This window comes from Musca autumnalis, unplaced genomic scaffold (genome assembly GCF_047663935.1).
Source record: "Musca autumnalis isolate F117 unplaced genomic scaffold, ASM4766393v1 scaffold_4, whole genome shotgun sequence".
Taxonomy (NCBI): Eukaryota; Metazoa; Arthropoda; class Insecta; order Diptera; family Muscidae; genus Musca; species Musca autumnalis.
The window spans coordinates 165,070,771-165,090,650 of NW_027411977.1; the positions used below are offsets into that span (position 1 = coordinate 165,070,771).

The following is a 19,880-nucleotide window of genomic DNA, read 5'->3' on the forward strand; positions in this document are numbered from 1 at the left end:
ATTTATGTGTGTTTTTTTATGTTTGCCGCTGTTGCTAATTTGTCTCTTCAATTGGGTTTCTGTTGCTTGGTAGTCCCTTGATGAATAATTTATTGGTTTTGATGTGGCTTTGAAGCCAATTAATGTCCTTTTTGTGTTGGATGTTTTCCTTTTGTACTTTGATAAGCTCTTCTTTCAATGTTTGGTTTTCAGATTTTAAAGAATTTATTTCTGTGCTAAAATTAGTCATTTCATGTGTTAAATCCTCCAAATCTGCTTTTGTGGGTAAGTTTTCCAGCTTCTCATCTAAGTTGGTATGGATGGTTTCCTTAATAAGTTTTATAAGATCATATGGATCCATATTTGAATTTGTGTTTTTCGCGTTTTCTGGCGATTTCACTTCCGTGTGTTTACGTTTGGATGTTTGGCAACTATTTTGCACGTTTCCGAACCCTGGATATTTTCATAAATGGCAACCCTCTTGATCGGGGGTGCTAATTATCGATAACACTGATTAGTTTATCTTAGATAGAGTCAGCTGTTCTGTTTGTTTTATTTTCACAGTGTTAGTTTACTCGTTGGTTTGTAAGTTGTTATTTTTGAGTGAACATCTTTTTAATTTAGAATGATGAAAATAGATGATAATTACTGCTCACCAGAATCTTTCGAATTATTTATTTCATATATATGTGTCGAAGTGAATGATCCGGCTTTGATTGATATACAAAACTGTGGAAACTTTTGCGTACTTTACGTGATATTTTGTGGAAATTGGAGACTCTACACACGTCTGTCTGCTAGTAAAGTTTTAATTTCTAATTCTCCAGCCAAATTTTATTTATTAAAAACAATCGGCACAAATTTGGAACACTATAGTAAAAATACCATCCAGTTCTAACATAAATTAATTATTACAATTAATAATAAATAAGTTGACCGCCTTATGAATATTGAGTTTTAAATTGTTAAACTTTTTAATAAAAATGTTATTGTTTACATTTGTAGCTAAGAAAACTTATAACATACCACCGACAGCTGAAGTGGAAATTGTTAATAAGAATTTTCTAATAAAACAAAGTATATTCAGCAATTTGGTACAACAATACATATCTTCAACTTATTTTGTTTTGGACATAAACTTAATTAGTAAGTATTCCGTTTAAATGCAAATGCTTGATCAATATTTCTCACACATTTTCATTTCTAGATAAAAATACTACAAATCTAGAAGCAAATTTGACAGCTGATTTCGAATCGCAATCGTCCTGGCCAAATAAGTCACAAGCTGATGTTTTCCAATCCCTTGCTTGTGTAAACGATTATGCTTTCTATTTAAGCCTGAATAATTCAATTAAAAAACACGTCTATCCTAGTATTCCTACAACGTATACATATAATAATTGACAAACTTAGGAGAAATTCAAAACTTTTGATTATAATGAAAATCTTCTTTTTGGAATAGGAAATCAAACTAAATGCTGAAATACGACATCTAATGAAATATAATACCCTTGAAATCAAAGACAGAACTAATATTGCAAAAATTATTGTATCACATATCCTGAGAGAAAACCCGAATAGACGGTAAAACACCAATAATTTACATTTATTAATTTAATTCACATTTATTGATTTGTTCCCATCAGAAGTTATTGAAACGTACTACGTACCTTTTACAAAAGGACCCTTGGAAAAAGGTGAATTATTTGACGCCTATAATAATAAAAGAATCAAACTAAGCTCACAAGTACTAATAAATTGACGTACCAATTTGAAAAATTTTAAGTATACAAAAAATAGTTTGTCAAGTAATTGTTTTCGAACCAAGAAAACGAACATTGCATGTAATTATTGGTTTTTGTTATTATTGTTATATTACGTGTTTTAATTTTTTATTTATGCATCCAATATTATCTTATATATGCCGAACAACTAAATTTTGCTAAAAAGGTCACATTTTAATAACAACTATCTGCAATTTTTCATAAATTAATATAAAAAGTTTTCGTTCGCTTGGTTCGAAGACAAATACTTGACATACTGTATATTTCTGTGTAATCTAATATTTATTTGTAAATTGTATCTTTATAGTAAACCAGGATCCTCTTCGTCCTATTCAACACACTGGTCCTCTTAGATTTGGATAAGACGAAAGATCTTTGGACAAAATCCCATTCCTACAGACAACAGGAGCTTCAAAATAATAATTTAAGTTCTCTTGACTACATCAAGAAGCACAACATTAATGTGAACGAAAAATTTTATGAATTGGTAATCCTGCTATTTATGTTAAATTAATTTGGATTGACTTTGTTGTCATATTTCAGCATAGCTACATATCAATTTCAAAATACTATGTCCATTTATTAATTTAATTCACATTTATTGATTTGTTCCCATCAGAAGTTATTGAAACGTACTACGTACCTTTTACAAAAGGACCCTTGGAAAAAGGTGAATTATTTGACGCCTATAATAATAAAAGAATCAAACTAAGCTCACAAGTACTAATAAATTGACGTACCATTTTGAAAAATTTTAAGTATACAAAAAATAGTTTGTCAAGTAATTGTTTTCGAACCAAGAAAACGAACATTGCATGTAATTATTGGTTTTTGTTATTATTGTTATATTACGTGTTTTAATTTTTTATTTATGCATCCAATATTATCTTATATATGCCGAACAACTAAATTTTGCTAAAAAGGTCACATTTTAATAACAACTATCTGCAATTTTTCATAAATTAATATAAAAAGTTTTCGTTCGCTTGGTTCGAAGACAAATACTTGATATACTGTATATTTCTGTGTAATCTAATATTTATTTGTAAATTGTATCTTTATAGTAAACCAGGATCCTCTTCGTCCTATTCAACACACTGGTCCTCTTAGATTTGGATAAGACGAAAGATCTTTGGACAAAATCCCATTCCTACACACAACAGGAGCTTCAAAATAATAATTTAAGTTCTCTTGACTACATCAAGAAGTACAACATTAATGTGAACGAAAAATTTTATGAATTGGTAATCCTGCTATTTATGTTAAATTAATTTGGATTGACTTTGTTGTCATATTTCAGCATAGCTACATATTAATTTCAAAATACTATGTCCATCATCCAAGGAGTTTTACGAGTGGAAAGTTTACTACGAAAAAGTAATTCAGAAAGCCGAACAGCTGAAGGAGAGTACTGTATTAAACATCTTACCAAATATCAACAGAGCAGAGGATGAAGGTATGTATAATGTGTGTATGATAAATGTGTACAACATAAAACCCAAATCATTATTTTTATTTCCATAGATAGTAAACATGTGCTTTCATTGATGCTTATTCCTTATGTATTGCCACACTACAGGAAAAAGACTAAATTAGAATACTTGGAGTCATTCATTTATTACTGCAAGGTGAGTATCCTTATATGAATATGTTAAAACAATAGCAACTAGGTATTTTAATGGGTAGAATAAAAAGTAAATGAGTTTTCAATTTTGCCTTATACCATTACTTTTTAATTCTGTTCTATTAGATAAAGAAGAACAAATGCCTAAACGAGTCATATTAATATTTTAGTATTTAATAAGAACTATGTCAATATTTTTTAGTATTTTGAATGTCTTTCCATATCCCTATCGACCGCTTATTAACAGGCCCTTGTTGGTCAAGTAGAGTTTTAAATATAAATAGTTCACTAGTGCACCCATATTATGCAAGCAGATAATACTTTGTGTCATAATTAAAGATACGTATATGCTAAGGAAACGTATAATTAACTTATGGTGCATTCACTTTTTGTTCAATTTATTAAGTATTTTTGCGTTGAGCCTCAGTCCAGGTCCACACTAAAATAATTTCATGAAAGAAATTTCTTTTAAATATGCTTTCTTAGATCGGGTTCTATAGTAATTGCATGAAATTTATCTAGTGGGAAACTCGATCGAAGTCAATGAAACTTTGACATGAAACTTTGCATTTTTTTGGAAAGGCACATAAGTTCAATAAAGTAGTACACACGGTTTCATGTGTTCTGCAATTTTGCTTTGCAATATTCGTATGAAACAAACGGACCGTTTTATTTTATATTTCCCTTTACTTTCACGTTAAAATTTGAGTTAAATTACTCTTAGTGTGGCCAGGGACTAAGACGCATATTTCAATTTCTTTCATGAAAATACTCTAGTGGTGGCCGGGTCTGTAAGTCTAAAACTATATATATATTTATTTTTTTTAACTGTTTATTTTTGTTTCCGTAGAACATTTATGTTGCTGATGACGAAACAAGAAATAGAATAAAACGGATTAAAACAGAAACACAGCCAAAAATTTACTTGGTCGGCGATACTGTAAAACCGTTATCAGTTGCATATGTTGACATATGTTGAACTAGAATGAAATTTGAAAATCTTTGAAGGCTATTGACGCGTGCTTTTATTCCTATATGGCCATGAATGTTGAATATCCCATTGCATGTTTACACGTATGGACGTTCATACAAAAGATTATTTACGACATCAACATTCCATATGATACTACAATACCTGCTTTAAGTACGTTAATTAATGAACTTCGTAAAAACTTAGAATCATTTTCGGAATGTTTATATAAAAAATATTTGGTCAATGCCATGAATTATATTACATTGTATTATTTTATTAATTGTATTCTACAATAACTACTTTCGCCAAAAATAATTATTTTTGTATTTTTTTATTTATTCAAATTATTTCATTCCTACACAACAAGATGCATATCTTATTAATTACAGTGTAGGACTTAGTTTATATACATAAAATATCCATCTTAACTTAACCAATATATGAGATTTAGTGATTAAAGACTGATTACAATTGAAAACAAATTTAATCTTATTTTAATTGAAAGAGAGATAAAAACAGTATGTCCCGGTCCACACTAGCGTGAATTTCATTGAAAATTTTCATGAAATTAGGTGTTCTTAAATCGAATTCCCCACTACAGCAATTTTATGATTTTACTCTACTATGGATGTCGATTTGGAGACGCATATTTTTTTTTTTTAATTCAAATTTATTTATTTATTCTTTCTATATATCAATGGCCTCTGCGCCATTAAGGCATTTTAGAGGCAAGTTGGCAAAATGTATGAAACTATAATATGAATAAAGTACAAATTAAGTTTTCGTTATGTACATAATATAAAGAAATTTAAATTTAAGACTTATAACAGGAGCTCTTCAACATCACGTAATAAATACTTCTTTATTTCGGATTTATACTGTGAATATCTCGTAATATTTTTGATTTCGGTAGGCAAATCATTATACATCTTACTACCAAAATATTGGATACGTTGTTTAGTTGTTTCAGTACGACAGATTACAACATGTAGGTGGTCATTATTGCGAGTATTGTAAGACACATGATTTCGTGAAAATGACGTAGTATGGTGACCTGTGTTGTTCAGGCACATTAACATTAATTAATGCACATTAATGGCAAATTAGCATCTGATTTCAATGTTTTATTTTGCATTCGTTGTACAGATTTCAATCTCGTACTACCTCCATATCCACAAATAATTGCAATGGCTTTGAACAAGAGCTTGGTATATTAAAAATTTTGTATTACGATCAAACTTGTTCCTGAATTTGTACAAAATACCAATTGCAGGAGCAAGTTTGGATTTCATATAATCAATATGCTGGTTCCACAATAGGTTGTTTTGTATATGCAGGCCTAAGTATTTAACATTTCAAACTTCATGAATTTCATTGCCATCAACATGAATACTGAAACTTGTTCCTGTACGAAAATGAGGTCTGAATCGTATCAACTTTGTCTTTATGGAATTTACATAAAGCATATTTAAACGACCATTCTCAAATAACAGTGAAGCGTCTCTCTCCATATACGGTTTGGCACCAGCTTCATGACTATATGGGTAGATCAAAGAAATGTCATCAGCATAGACAAACAGCTTTCCGGAAAGTTGAAGTTGTGACAAGTCATTGATATAAATAGAAAATAGTAGTGGACCTAAGACACTGCCTTGAGGTACACCACAATGTACAGATCTAAGTTGACTTTTTGCACTATTAATTTGAACAAATTGTTTTCGATTATTTAGATAATTCTCTATCAATAACAAATTATTTCCTCTGACTCCATATTGCTCCAACTTTCTCAGCAGTATATTATGGTCTACAAGATCAAAAGCCTTACTAAAATCATAGAAAATGCCAGCTACCCCAGAGCTACCACCATCAAGACCACGGTATATGTAATTTAAAACGCTAATAGTTGCCTCATCTGTACCACAACCTTTCCTGAAACCAAATTGGTTATTATGCAGTATATTATTTTCAACCAAAAATGTAAACAGCTGTTTATGAATTATTCGTTCAAATAGGAATGGGAATTACTTTATGAATTTTAAGAACTTCGGGATAAATACATGTGCATATCATGTTATTAAAAATTCTTACCAAATAAGGTTCTATTAGATTAAAACATGAAGATATTAATTTCAGAGAAATGCCATCATGGCCGCAGCTTTTACCTTGCGGCATTTCAACCACTAAATTCTTTACTTCCTCATACGTCACTGCCTGTAAAAGAAAATCGGTTCTGCAATAAGAAACTGTTCTCATGGAATTATAATTGTCGGTAGAATATGCTGGTATTTTACTTTTTAATTCTTGAACTGATTTCAAGAAATAATCATTTAAATGTTCAGCTATATGTGCATCCCCACTAAAAATTTCGCCGTCATCATCTTCAATTAAGAATGTTCTATTCGTTTCTCCGCCAATGGCACCATTTATGAACCGCCAAGTTCTCCTGGAATCAGTCTGCATATTATTTAAATTAAACGAATAATATGTATTCATTGAAGCTCTATATGATTTCTTAATAACCTTACTAATGCGTTTGAGATCTTCTTCGATCGCCTGGTTGTTAGGCTTCTTTCTTCGAATCTTTAACAGCTTATTCTTCAAATCTATCAATTTGTGTAAATTTCCATTTATCCAAGGAGAAATTTTCCTTTTCACATTATATTACTATTATTTCTGATAGAGCTGTTTTCAAGAGCATTTTTAATACAAGAGACTAAGCGATGGAAGTTGCTGTTGTAAAAAATTATTGACTTTATTGTGATCATAGCGAATGAAATCCGTTGATACAATGTCAGACTGTTGGACAGATAAATCAATTATACATAAAATAATATTGTGATCCGATAACTCATGTTCCACAGAACTAATATGTGTACTTTTTTCTATATTCGCATAAACGTGGTCTATGGAAGTACTACTAAGTTTCCGAGTCGCCAATGCATGACAATTTCTGAAATTAAATGACGACAGCAAATTAAGCAAATCATCAGATACCAAATTTTGTAATGCATCAATATTTGAATCACCCACAAAAATACAAGGGTGTCCACCAAACTGTATAAACAAGTCTTCCAACATAGATAGAAACAAAGATTTTGTACATTTTTGAGACCTGTAAAAACTTACTAGGTTTAATCCCCTTCCGCTCAATTTGACATCCAAAAGTTTGACAACTATTACTTCAACATTGTGTTGACTAATACATTTTTCAACCCTGTACAACAAATTATTTCTAATAAATAACGACGTACCACCATATCCATCTGATCTGCAACAATGAACAACGTTGTAACCTGGAATACTATAAATATGATTTAGATTATCATTAAACCACGTCTCTTGTATAGCAATAATCGCGGGTAACACAGAAAATTTTATAATAATATTTTTAAGATTATTAAATTTTGTGACCGATGAAACGCTCCTGGCATTTACAGATATAATATTAATATTTTTAAAAGTATTCATTAATTTTTCATTAAAAGATTCAACTGTTGTAAAATATTTATTAAAAATCATTAAAAAAGGAAAAGGTTTTAAATATTAACTTTGAAAATTTTCAACGTATTTATTGTGGTGATTCGTAATTAGCATCCGAGACATCGTCATCAACTTCATGCCTGGATTTACGTCGTTGTTGTTGATAAGTTGTCGCTTCCTCAAGGAGATAATCCACATAATCCTTATCTCTAATAAGTCTCGGCTTTGACAATTCTCCCCTCTTGACAAAAACTCTTCCACCAGCCGCGTAAACACCTCTGAATCCAATTTTCTTTAAATTTTTGGCGTAATTTAAAAGGCTCATAGTCTCCCTACTTAAAAAATCATTTACAAAAACCGTCTTGGTCTCCTCCACATCTTTCAATTTTGGCTTAATTGACATTAGCATATCTTTAAATTTCTTCGAATCAAACTTAGCAACGATAGATTTGTTTTGGTTTTGATTATCATTTTTTCTCTTTAAGAAATACGCGTCACAAATTGCGCTTGGTGAAATTTCTACACCAGCATCTTTCGAAGTCTTCAAAATATTTTCTGTGGCACTTAAATCATTGGCCTTGATTCCCATAACCACACAATCATTTTTCGCTCTGTGATCGTTTAAAAATTTAACAGATTTTTTCAATTCTGTCACTTCAATTTTCAGAGCTATTCTCTTTCTGCACGCATTCTATTTTTTTGTTATTCTCTGTCACACATCTAAGTATATCATCAAATTGCTTCGACATTAACCCCATTGCTTTCGTCATTTCGCACAGCTGATCCAATTTCTTAAGTTCTGTTTTGATTCATATCAAAATTTCAGTGAAATTATTGTAGTGTGTCCCGGGAATATATTATGTAGTCATTATGTTTTCTGACTATCGATTAATTACATTACTTTAAAAATGAAGTTCAAGTTTTCTTTTAAATTTTGATGCGTTGCTGATGACTTGTATTTCATGTGGGAGAGAGTTCCAAAGACACATTGTTTCAATGAAGAATTGGAATTCCGACATGAAACTCCGATGTCTAAAAGGGGAAATTTTCCTGCCTCTTTCAGACCTAGAGAAACAAAGTTTTTCAAATATATATTTTGGTTTTTCTTTGTAGATAATTTTATGCATAAATAATAAGGATTTTATGGTGGTGAGGGAATTAAAACTAACGCCATGTAGTAAATTAGAAAAACGGGGAATGTGTTGATATCTTCTCAAGCCGTACACATAACGTATAATACTGTTGAAAGCCACGTTTAACTTTCGCCGGATTAGCAAACAACTCACTAACATATATTAAACCTGGTACCAGAAAAGCAATGAACGGAAAGAAACAAAACGATTCCCGTACCAATCACACACAGCCACAAACTTTTCAGCTTCTCTGAATCGTTTCATTCTCACAACCAAAATAAAAACACAAACTTTTCAACGTAAAAAGATGGAAACCGTACGATTGGTGAAATTTAACTTCTATGCTTTGCCAAGTTGTTTCATTCACCACCGAAACGACAAGTATTTTTGGGAAACGTTTGCCGTGCGTTATGGTCAATGACACACTCAGACACGCACACACACATGTGATTGCTTAACAACCCTATAAGTTAGCATCAGCATACCACAGTGAATTTTATCAACCACCAAACGTTTTTGATTTATTCACATGTGTTAAGTACTATTTAGTTTTCTATCTGTTGTTGTGGAGTTGAGTACTTTTCGCTTTTCGTTTTGTTCGTACTCACGAATGTAAACAAAACGAAACTAAACAGCGAGCTCGGCCAACGAGGGTTATGTTTCGTTTTGTATTGTTCCTATGGAAAATACGAAACGAAACGATTGGAAATTTTATTTAAAGTATTTTTACGTACTCTGCAGAAAAGTTTTCGCGAGTAATCGTCGTATGCCCATAGTGTGGGCAATTTTGAATAAGTTTGGCTAACAACTAGATTTTTAGCGCAAGAGACTAATTCAATTTGTTCGTGATTTATGAGTATTTCAACGTTTGGCATTGGGAATTTTTTATTTTTGTGTACTACCAGGCATTTTGATTTGCGGGGATTAAGTACGAGACCGTTGGTTTGGGCCCATTTGGCGATTCGTCCGAGATCATAATTGAGATTGTTAATGCAGTTGCATTACTTATTGTACTGCTCAAGTAGATTTGTACATCGTCAGCATACATATGTACGCGACTATGGACTAACTGCTGTGGGGGTCGTTAGCATACATAGAAAAAAGTAGTGGACCTATTATAGATCCCTGAGGAACACCATTACATACAAATATAGGTTTAGGTAAACTGTTTGTGTTCGACCAGATAGGTATGAGCTGAAAAGAGCGGTGAAAGTGCTTCTGAAATTAAACAAGTTACACAAGTTATGGTGGTCCACAGTGTCAAAAGCTTTGGAGTGATCAAGGAGGACTAGAAAACATACATTATTTCATCTATGTCACTCCTTATCGACTCGGAGACTTCTATCAACGCTCTTACGCAGCTATGATCTGCACGAAAACCAGACTGTTTATCGGTTAACAGTGATTTCATGTGGAGGTAATCTGTGACTTGATTATGTATTATTTTTTCGAAAACTTTGGATAGGAAAGGCAGAATTGCAATGGGACGATATTCCGTGTTGGATGTGGGAACCGGGATAATTTTCGCATGTTTCCAAGCATTCGGATATGTGCTAAATGTTAATATGCTGTTAAATATATATGTTAAAAATGGCAGTTTATGAGGTATTAATATGCGTACAAATTTAGGGTCGATTCCATCAGGACCTATAGCGTTTGATTTGACTTTTAAAAAGCAGTTTAGTACTTCATCATACGTGATGCATCGAAACTCGAAATTCCCCTCGTCATAGCTACTGATCGCATTATCATAAACGGAGGTATCTGCCTGAGTAGTCGGAATGTTAGTAAAGATTTCATTCAGTATTTTAACTATAAAATGAATTGGATTAGATGTTTTTGTTCCAATCGTCTCAAGTTCAAAGGGAAATTCGACAATAGAAATGCCTTCTTCAGAAATGTTACCCATATGTTCTCTAACCAATTCTGTTCCTCTAGTTACTGTCAATGCACCTTGTTCAAATGTTAATGCTTCTGTTCCAATTACACCTCAAATTCAGGAAACTGATCAAACTTTAAATTCCAATCCTTCTTGGTCTGGGGGTAGTAATGAACTAATCGTAATTCCTCCCAGAAAAAGTATTTTTATTTCCAGACTACATCCTAATACAACTGTAGATAACATCTATAATTACCTAAAAGCTAGATTGAATAATTTACGTGACACTGACTGCAAAATTATGAAATATAATTCGTCAACGCCACGTGTCATATCATCTTTTAAATTAACTGTGCCTCATGAGTTCTTTAATGTTATATTAAATGATTCATTTTGGCCAGAAAGTACACTAGTTAAAGAATATATATACAGAGAGAAATCTAATACTAATAATCCTGTAGTTATTCCTTCAGTCGTGCCTGTTTCAAAAAACCAATAAGTTCGCTATCCTTACTTTACCAAAATGTTAGAGGTCTTAATACTAAACTTAATAATATTTACTTAAAATCTTTTGGTTGTGATCTTAAAATCCTAGTTTTTACAGAAACTTGGCTGAAACCAGGTATTCGTGACACTGAGATTTTGTCAGATCAGTACCAAGTATACAGAAAAGATAGATTAAACAAAATTGGTGGAGGAGTATTCATTGAAGTTCATAATTCCATTGCATCAGAGCGAATTATGCATACTGAATACCCTTATATTGAATTTGTGTGTGTTAAAATAAAATATTTAAATCAATCCTTTATTATAACGTGCTTCTACATTGCCCCAAACTCAGACATAGACATTTATCTTAAACATTCTGAATTAATAAAAGAAGTTTCATTACGGCATTCAGTAAATTCTGAATTGATTTGTCTTGGTGATTTTAATTTACCAAACATAACATGGGTCTCAGGTGACAACATAGTAGATTATGTACCTGTTTCATCAACAGAACTCTCTACAGACATGTTATCCTTCTGGGAAAATATCTTTGATCAATGTCTCTATAAAATAAATAATATCTATAATTCTAAAGGCAAAATTTTAGACTTAGTGTTTTCTTTAACCATAAACTCTTCTGTATGTGCAAGTCCTCCATTCTCAGAACCTGAAGATATGTATCATCCCACCCTTATGGTAACTCTTGAACTCAATAATAGTTCAACTACTAAAACTTTATCGCAAACTAAGCCAAGTAAACTAAATTTTGGTAAAACTAATGTGGTCCTTCTGCGTTCTATCTTATCAAATAATACTTGGTTACCTCAGGGAAACATTGATTGCCGTATTTCAATAAAGTACTCTTATAAAGTACTTATTTTTATAAAGTACTTAATGATGCATTAACAGTATCAGTCCCTCTCTTAAAGATGTGCTCAGAAATGGGTCCTGCTTGGTTCACTCCACATCTCAGGAGTTTGCGCAATATGAAAAGTAGAATGTATAAAAAATTTAAAAGATGTAATTCCACTTTAAACGTTACCAATTATGCAAAAGCTAGAAATGCGTTCAACAGAGAAAATTCAAGGTGTTATTCAAATTACTTAATTATGATGCGAAATAATTTTCATAGTAATCCTAAAAACTTTTATAAATTCGTAAACTCTAAAAAAAAAAGTACGTGAATTTCCTAGTAGCATGAGACTTGGTTGTAGTGATTCATGTGACCCTAATGACATTGCAAATATGTTTGCTGACTTTTTTCAAAATTCTTACTCAAAATTTTCAACTAACTCCCTTAATTACCCTTATAATATTCATAAACTTAACCAGTTTCCTCGCATTATTCTCACTGAGGATGAAGTATTAAATGGTTTATTGTCATTGAAATATTCAAACTCACCAGGTCCTGTAGTGGGATTCTGTAACTTTTTTTTCTACCGAACCGATATTGATAATTAACGAAAATTTTCGGTTGAATTACCGAAAGTGCTATTCTGTAACTCAATGTTATCGATACAAAAATTTTAGCGACGAATATCGGTAGAAAGGCGGAATTTAAAAGAAGATGCACGTCAATTCAAAATGAAAAGCGTATACGAAGTATATAAATTATTCTAATTTTTAAACGTTTCTTGTTTTTTTTACGAGGAATGGGATCACACCTTAATCGAAATAATGCTCATGCGAAGTTATCATAATTCAAATTTCTAATGAAATTATTTAAATCGCTATTGTATATAAAATAAGTATGTTTCAAATTAGTCCTTGGTCACACTAGATGGTTTCATTGAAACAATTTCATGAAATCCAGGGTTCCTAGGTCGATGTCCATACTAGAGTAAAATCATGAAGTTGTTGCAGTGGAGAACTCGATTTAAGAATCCCTTAAAGTTTCAATGAAACCACTCTAGTGTGACCTTCGACTTACATGTAGAAAAATTCAACTTTAGGACATGTTTATATTAGCTCTGTTCAAGAACTAAAAAGTTTTTACAATTTTTACCACTTTTCCGTACACAAAATTTATATGAAAATCGTTTACGACTTTTACAACTTTTCCGATTTTTACCACTTTATAATGTACGGGAACAGGCCATATATTTACTTTATTTTTTATTTATTCCGGTGGATTTTAATTGTCAAATCCATTGGATATACGTATGAATTCTCATAACCCGGCAAGTTCTAATGTAAACATGGTGTAATATTTAACAAATTGGTTGAATTGTTTGAAACGGAAGATTTAAAATCCTAACATTTAATATGTATATTTTGAACATGAATATTTAAATTGTGTATATTATTCTGTTATATCAGAATTGCGTATTATCAGGGAATATTATTTTTTCCGAAATTTTAACCGCAATTTCATACATTATTTTATAAAATGTACCCATTTCTAATTTGTCATAAGCTTCCTATTATTTAGATTGAAAGGATCCTCCATTTGTCGCAGAATTTTCTTTTTTATGCGTAAAGAAATGTATCTCAGTTTATCTTTTTATTTGCCAAGAAAAATATATTCCAAAATCATTTCTTAAAAAATTGATTTTCATTGATTTTTTTGCTTAAAATATGAAAATTCTTTTATATCGGTAGACTTAACGACTCCTTTTTTCGTCGGTAACTGACCGATGATTTTCGATAAGTACCGACATAAAAATCGGTAAAATTTGTATACAGAATAGCACTTACCGACAAATATCGTTAACTATCGACATTTGTCGTTAATTCCATCGGTAGAGAGTTACAGAATCGCACTACTGATGGTGTTCCGACTTCTATTTTAAAATCATGTGCCTATGAACTTTATCGTCCCCTAACAATTATTTTCAATGACTCGTTGACATTGGGATATTTCCCAGTTGTCTGGAGATCTAGCTTTATTATTCCTTTGCATAAATCTGATAGTAGATGTGTGATTGAAAACTATAGAGGTATTGCAAAACTAAGTGCAATTCCTAAACTTTTTGAGCTTCTGGTTTCACGCCGAATAACTCATTTCGCTAGATCTATAATATCACCTTATCAACATGGTTTCGTTAAGGGTAGCTCTACCTTGACAAATTTATTGGAACTTACATGTCACGTTCACAATGGATTCGTAAATAAATGTCAAACTGATGTTATATACACAGATTTCAGTAAGGCCTTTGACACCGTTGTACACGAATTGTTAATATATAAGCTTCATTCTATGGGGTTCCCATCAATACTCTTGTCTTGGATACGTTCTTATCTACAGGACCGTACCCAAAGGGTTTCTTTTAATGATATTCTGTCAAAAAATATAACTGTGCATTCTGGTGTTCCTCAGGGTATCCATTTAGGTCCATTACTTTTTGTACTCTACTTAAATGACCTTCCATCTGTTATTCGTTGCTCTAAAGCAGACATGACCAAAAAGAAAACGGAGAAAATTCCATTTTTGGGTATAGCTCCCATATAACGTACTTCCCAAATCTATATATATAAAAATGGTGTAAAAAATGTATAGTAATTCATAAAATGAGAACGGCTAGGCCGATTTCTGTAAAATTTTTTGTCAGTTATTCGTATTTTCGAGGAGAAGGTCTTTACGGAAGAAAATTTTGGAAAATGTCTCTGGAAAAGTCGGAAAATCGAAAATTGAGTTTTTGTATGAAATTTTATTCCTAAATAGCGAGACGAAGTTCGCCGGGTCCGCTAGTTTTATATATTTTGCTAGTTTTCATCGCATTTCCCGACCGATTGTGCTGTACTTTTACATTTGGTACGAGGAATAGCATTTTCCTTTATTAATGCGCTTTTGTCACACCTAAATCACTATAACTTAACCATTTGCTATCCGATTTTTAAAGATTATGGCTTGTTCGAAAGAAAGTCCGTGGTGGAAAAAAGAAGTTATTTCCGTTTTAAGTTGAAAATCCAAGAAACCCCGTTTTTCACTACATTTACTGTTAGAAAATCAAAAAACGAAGTGACCCAAAGAGACCAAAGGAATTTTTGTCTTCCATAGACTTCCACAATACCGAATTTATGCGTCAGAACTCCTGCAAATTTTCACTGTAGCACAGTGATATCAAACATATAACTTCTAGAAATTTCTCATTTCCAAGTTGAGCCTATAACCAAATTAATATTAAAAAATAAAATTATACAAATTTAATCGCATATAAAAGGTTAAAAAATAAAACTGTAACATTTTAAACACATAAATAAAACAACACCACATATTATATGTCACTGGTACAATAAAAAGCGGAACAAATTGCAACGAGGTCACTTTAGTTTTTTGCATCTAACAGGAAAAGTTGCAAAAAGTTGCAGGTCATATTTTGGTTTTAAGAATTTTGAGACCATCAAGATTAATATAAAAAATATCCCGTTGGAGGATTCAGGGGGGAATGTAGTTAAAACTCTACTTGAAATTCAATTTTACTTACGAATTAGCACTATTAAAGCCACTGGGAAAACACACATTTTTCATATCATACACAACAACTTAGTATAAAAACTACTGCACAAAAAATAAGTTAGTATCTTGTTTTTCAATTTTTACACCGAGATTTGCCATTATAAAATGTACATATTTTTGTTTTAATTTGTAGTTTTCACTTAAGATTTGCACTGTACTCACAAAAGAAAGCAACTACTTAAATTATCTCTTTTTTGACGCTATTCTTGAAGCGTACCGTTTGAATTAAGAGGTGACAATTATAATTTTTAAAAAGCTTGACCCCTTAAGAGTTAATGGGTACACATTATACTCCAAATAAATTACTTTCGTTTTTTGAATTTTGACCAATGGCAGCGACCACAGTGCGCCGTGTCAAAGAAGAACACATTTGCTCTAAAGTATTAATGTTTGCTGACGATGTTAAACTGTTTAGCAATCATGATTCTTATAATCAATCAATTAATCTGCAACATGATTTGTATTCTCTTTCCTACTGGTGTAGTGTCAACGGTATGTCATTAAACTTAAAAAAATTTAAAAAATTGTCATTTTATAGATCTCGTCCTGATTCTTGCGATTACTTCATAGGTTCGCACAAATTGGATAATGTAGACTCGTTTGTGGATCTTGGAGTTATTTTAGATAGTAAATTGCGTTTCAACTTACATATAGAGTCTTGTGTTAATAAAGCCAAGTCATTACTTGGCTTTATAAAACGCTGGTCTAAGGAATTTGACGATCCATACGTGACCAAACGCTTATTCATTAGCCTTGTCCGACCAACATTGGAATACGGTTGTGTACTTTGGAGTCCTTTTTACAAATGTTATTCTGATAAGATAGAATCAGTACAAGTTCAATTTCTTTTATTTGCTCTTAGAGGCTTAGGGTGGAGCACAAGTGAATCTCTTCCACCATATGAAAACCGTCTAAAGTTAATTGACCTTCCAACGTTGGAAAAAAGACGTTTAATGCTCAGATCTTTATTCATTATTAAACATTTGCGTGGACAAATTGAATCACAGTTTTTAATTGGCGAAATCAATTTTAATGTACCTTCACGTAATACTCGAAACTACATACCACTTAAATTAACGTTAGCGAAATCTAATTATGAAATAAGTAATCCACTCCGATCTTTATGTGATGAATATAACAAGTTATATAATAGGATGTCTTTATCGGAACCTCTGCATGTCATAAAAAACTTTATCTTACGTTCTTAGTATTGTTGTAGCAGTTGCCAGGCAATATGTTAGATTAGACCTATTTAATTTTTTGATGTGTTTGTCTTTGAAATGTAAATTTCTAACCGGCTGATGATTTGCTGTAGCTGGTTTTCCCTAGTCTACTAATCCCCCATATTCCGGAATATGAGGTGCACGCGCTCGCTACGTTAAGGGGAGGTGGCCCTCTCGGTCGGCAAGGGCGGGAAAGAGTGGCCTTGGGAACGATCGTATAAAAAAAAAGTGAGGTAATACATTTCATAAAAATCCATATTAATACTATGTTTACATTTACGAAATCCTCTCGATTTTATGTTATATTACCTTGTATTCCCGAATATCTCTAGTCAAAACTTTCACACATTTTCGTTGGAATGCTACTATTTTCGGAAGATAGCAAGAAATTTGCAAATAAACTCGTTTTTGAATCATTTAAAAATGAACTTAATTCCTTACAGGAATTGGGAATAAATGTTAATATAATATATAATTTCTACGCTGATTTTGGTCTCAATGCAATTATAGGATTTTCAGAAATTTTTTCGAGCAATTTGTATTGCCGTTTTTGTAAACAGCACCGTGAAATAATTTAAATTGCGGTATCTGAAAACATTTCTTCGTTAAGAAACCCTCAAAATTACAATTCTGAAGTAGAAGTGAATGATTTTAAGGCATCCGGAATAGTGGAAAACTCTATTTGGAATAATTTAAAACAATTTCATGTAACAAAAAATTATAGCGTAGACGTTATGCATGACTTATTAGAGGGGGTTTGTCACTACGATTTAAAAGTAATATTAAGTCGATTCATAAGGGAAAATGGATTTAAACCAACTAAACTATAGATTGCTAAACTTCAATTATGGCCCAATTTATTGCAGGAATAAACCTCCTATTTTAAGTATTGATTTCCACAAGAAAACTAAGCTTAAATTATCTTCTTCTGAGACGTTGGTTTTCGTAAAGTGCCTAGGGTTAATGATAGGAGATTTAGTTATCGATTGCGAATGGTCATTATATTTGGTATTGAGACAAATTGTTTTTATTGCCTGCGAGTCGGATTCATTTCAAAATGGCGTTCCGGAACATTTTCACCAGCTTGTGTGTGAACACAATGCTCTGTACATGAAAATTACAGAATCCACGTCGTAACCAAAATTCCACAACTTGATACATTATTCCAACATTTCTTCAATGCGGTTTAAATGTGTCCATAAGGAGTTAAAAAGATATGTAACAGCTCCAATAATAAAATTAACCTGCTAAAAACAATATATAATAAAAATCAAATTAAGTAATTTGATTTCTTAATCAATTTTTCAGATATTTTCGATACCAAGATACAAATAGGCAACTGTATGGAATTTTCCAGCGAAAGCTTCTCCAAATACGGCATTCTTTCAGAAGTACCATTGCGTAGTGTATCATATCTCCAATTCAAAGAAACTCTCTTTAAACACTGAAGAAAAATGACAGGGCACTTTCTGGTGTGAAAACCTTCAAACCTTGGCAGGCACGCAATGTCCCCTAATAGGACGATTGCTACAGCAGCCATCCAAATGCTGCTGATTGCCTTAGCGGGAGTCGGCGCGCAACCTCCAAAAGCTGCTACAATAGCCCATCTAAATGACTATTGATTACCTAGAAAATATACCAAGTAAGGTTTAATTTAAAGTTTTACTTCCCTTCAGAGCGGAGATGTGGTTCCTTTGATGGCCGTGAGTAAAAGAGGCCGCATTTTATTCGTTTATATTTGAAATTTACAATTATTTGACAATGAGAAAAGGAACAAAGAACTAAGTATACAATGATGCCAAATTTACATTATTTTACAGAGTTGGATATTACAATTCATCATATTATAAATTGTTGAACGAAGTTTAAACATATTCCCCCGCCTTGGCCAGAATGGACAACTTATGAGGTGTATTGTTGGTGCTTTTGTGGCGATGATTTCCAATTTAATGACATCGATGACGACGGGGTTTGTCCGTTTATTATCCAAAGCCATGAATATCTGGTTGGTTGGTTGATTGATATGTAGGAACAGATGGAACCGCAAACCGAGAGAGAACTCCATGTGCTTTCCCATCATGTACTTCTAGGAGATGTTGCTGATTGAAATGAGAGAGAAGAGACAATATGTATTTCGTTTATTACTAAAAGTGTGTTCGGTTTAATTAAATCCTTCCCCTTTATTCATGGTCCTCCGCAACCGTCACATAAGAAGCAGTGATCTTTTCTAATAAACAGCAACAACAATGAGGTAACTTCATCATACATACTTCTCGTACATACATATATACCTCCGGTTTGGTAAGTGATACAACTTTTTTATTATTCTCCCCATGAGTGAAAGCCAAACACCAAACATAGTGAGAAAATTCTGTGCGAAGTGCTAAAAAATATCATATACATACATCCCAAAAGAGCGAAAAGCAAAAATCAGAAAATTTTACATACGAAGCAACGAAAAGAATTGCAATATTTTGCAAAAACGTACATACATACCGACATATGCAAGTGATTTGTGTTTGGCTAAACATAAAAAAATAACATATTTAACTAACAACAACCAGTCATATATCAAAGAAATAGTACAGTGTGTGCAAAAAGAAGGTGTTAAACTTTGAAAGTTAAAGTGGAGAAAGTTGGTGGAAATTGTGTTACAGTGTGTGTGTGTGAGCGGTGAAAAAGCTGTCCGTCCGTATAAAAGTGAAGTTATATCGGTAAAAAATCTTGACATTATTGTCTGTCCGCAGAGTAGTGGTGCCTATGTACAAAAGAGGTCAGTGAACCCGACAGTTAAATAAGTGCAAAAGAAGAAGAAGAAGAACGGCGTCCCTAGTGTACATAAAGAAGAAGGTGAACA

General features: G+C 32.1%; 2 protein-coding genes across 3 annotated transcripts in view; one reads left to right on the plus strand and one right to left on the minus strand.

The window, feature by feature from the left end:
* The window catches only part of LOC141403608 (uncharacterized), a 128,532-nt gene that overhangs the window by 4,593 nt on the left and 104,059 nt on the right, over positions 1-19,880 (minus strand). The gene's annotated exons all lie outside the window — the stretch shown is intronic.
* Positions 449-19,437, plus strand: LOC141401623 (uncharacterized). The gene is made up of 11 exons (XM_073981955.1): positions 449-470; positions 544-564; positions 985-1,125; positions 1,187-1,290; positions 1,442-1,563; positions 1,626-1,676; positions 2,071-2,250; positions 2,828-3,007; positions 3,064-3,219; positions 3,288-3,391; positions 18,332-19,437. Exons 1-6 carry the CDS (start codon positions 449-451, stop codon positions 1,633-1,635), a joined length of 420 nt encoding a protein of 139 aa, XP_073838056.1. The 3' UTR covers positions 1,636-1,676; positions 2,071-2,250; positions 2,828-3,007; positions 3,064-3,219; positions 3,288-3,391; positions 18,332-19,437.

Excerpts from the sequence above, each read along its gene's own strand:
- LOC141401623 (XM_073981955.1), top strand. The coding sequence starts at position 449 with ATGGCAACCCTCTTGATCGGGG. Across the intron at positions 565-984 it reads GTTAGTTTACTCGTTGGTTT|CTAAGAAAACTTATAACATA; the intron begins GTAAGTTGTTAT and ends TTACATTTGTAG. Across the intron at positions 1,126-1,186 it reads TTTGGACATAAACTTAATTA|ATAAAAATACTACAAATCTA; the intron begins GTAAGTATTCCG and ends TTTCATTTCTAG.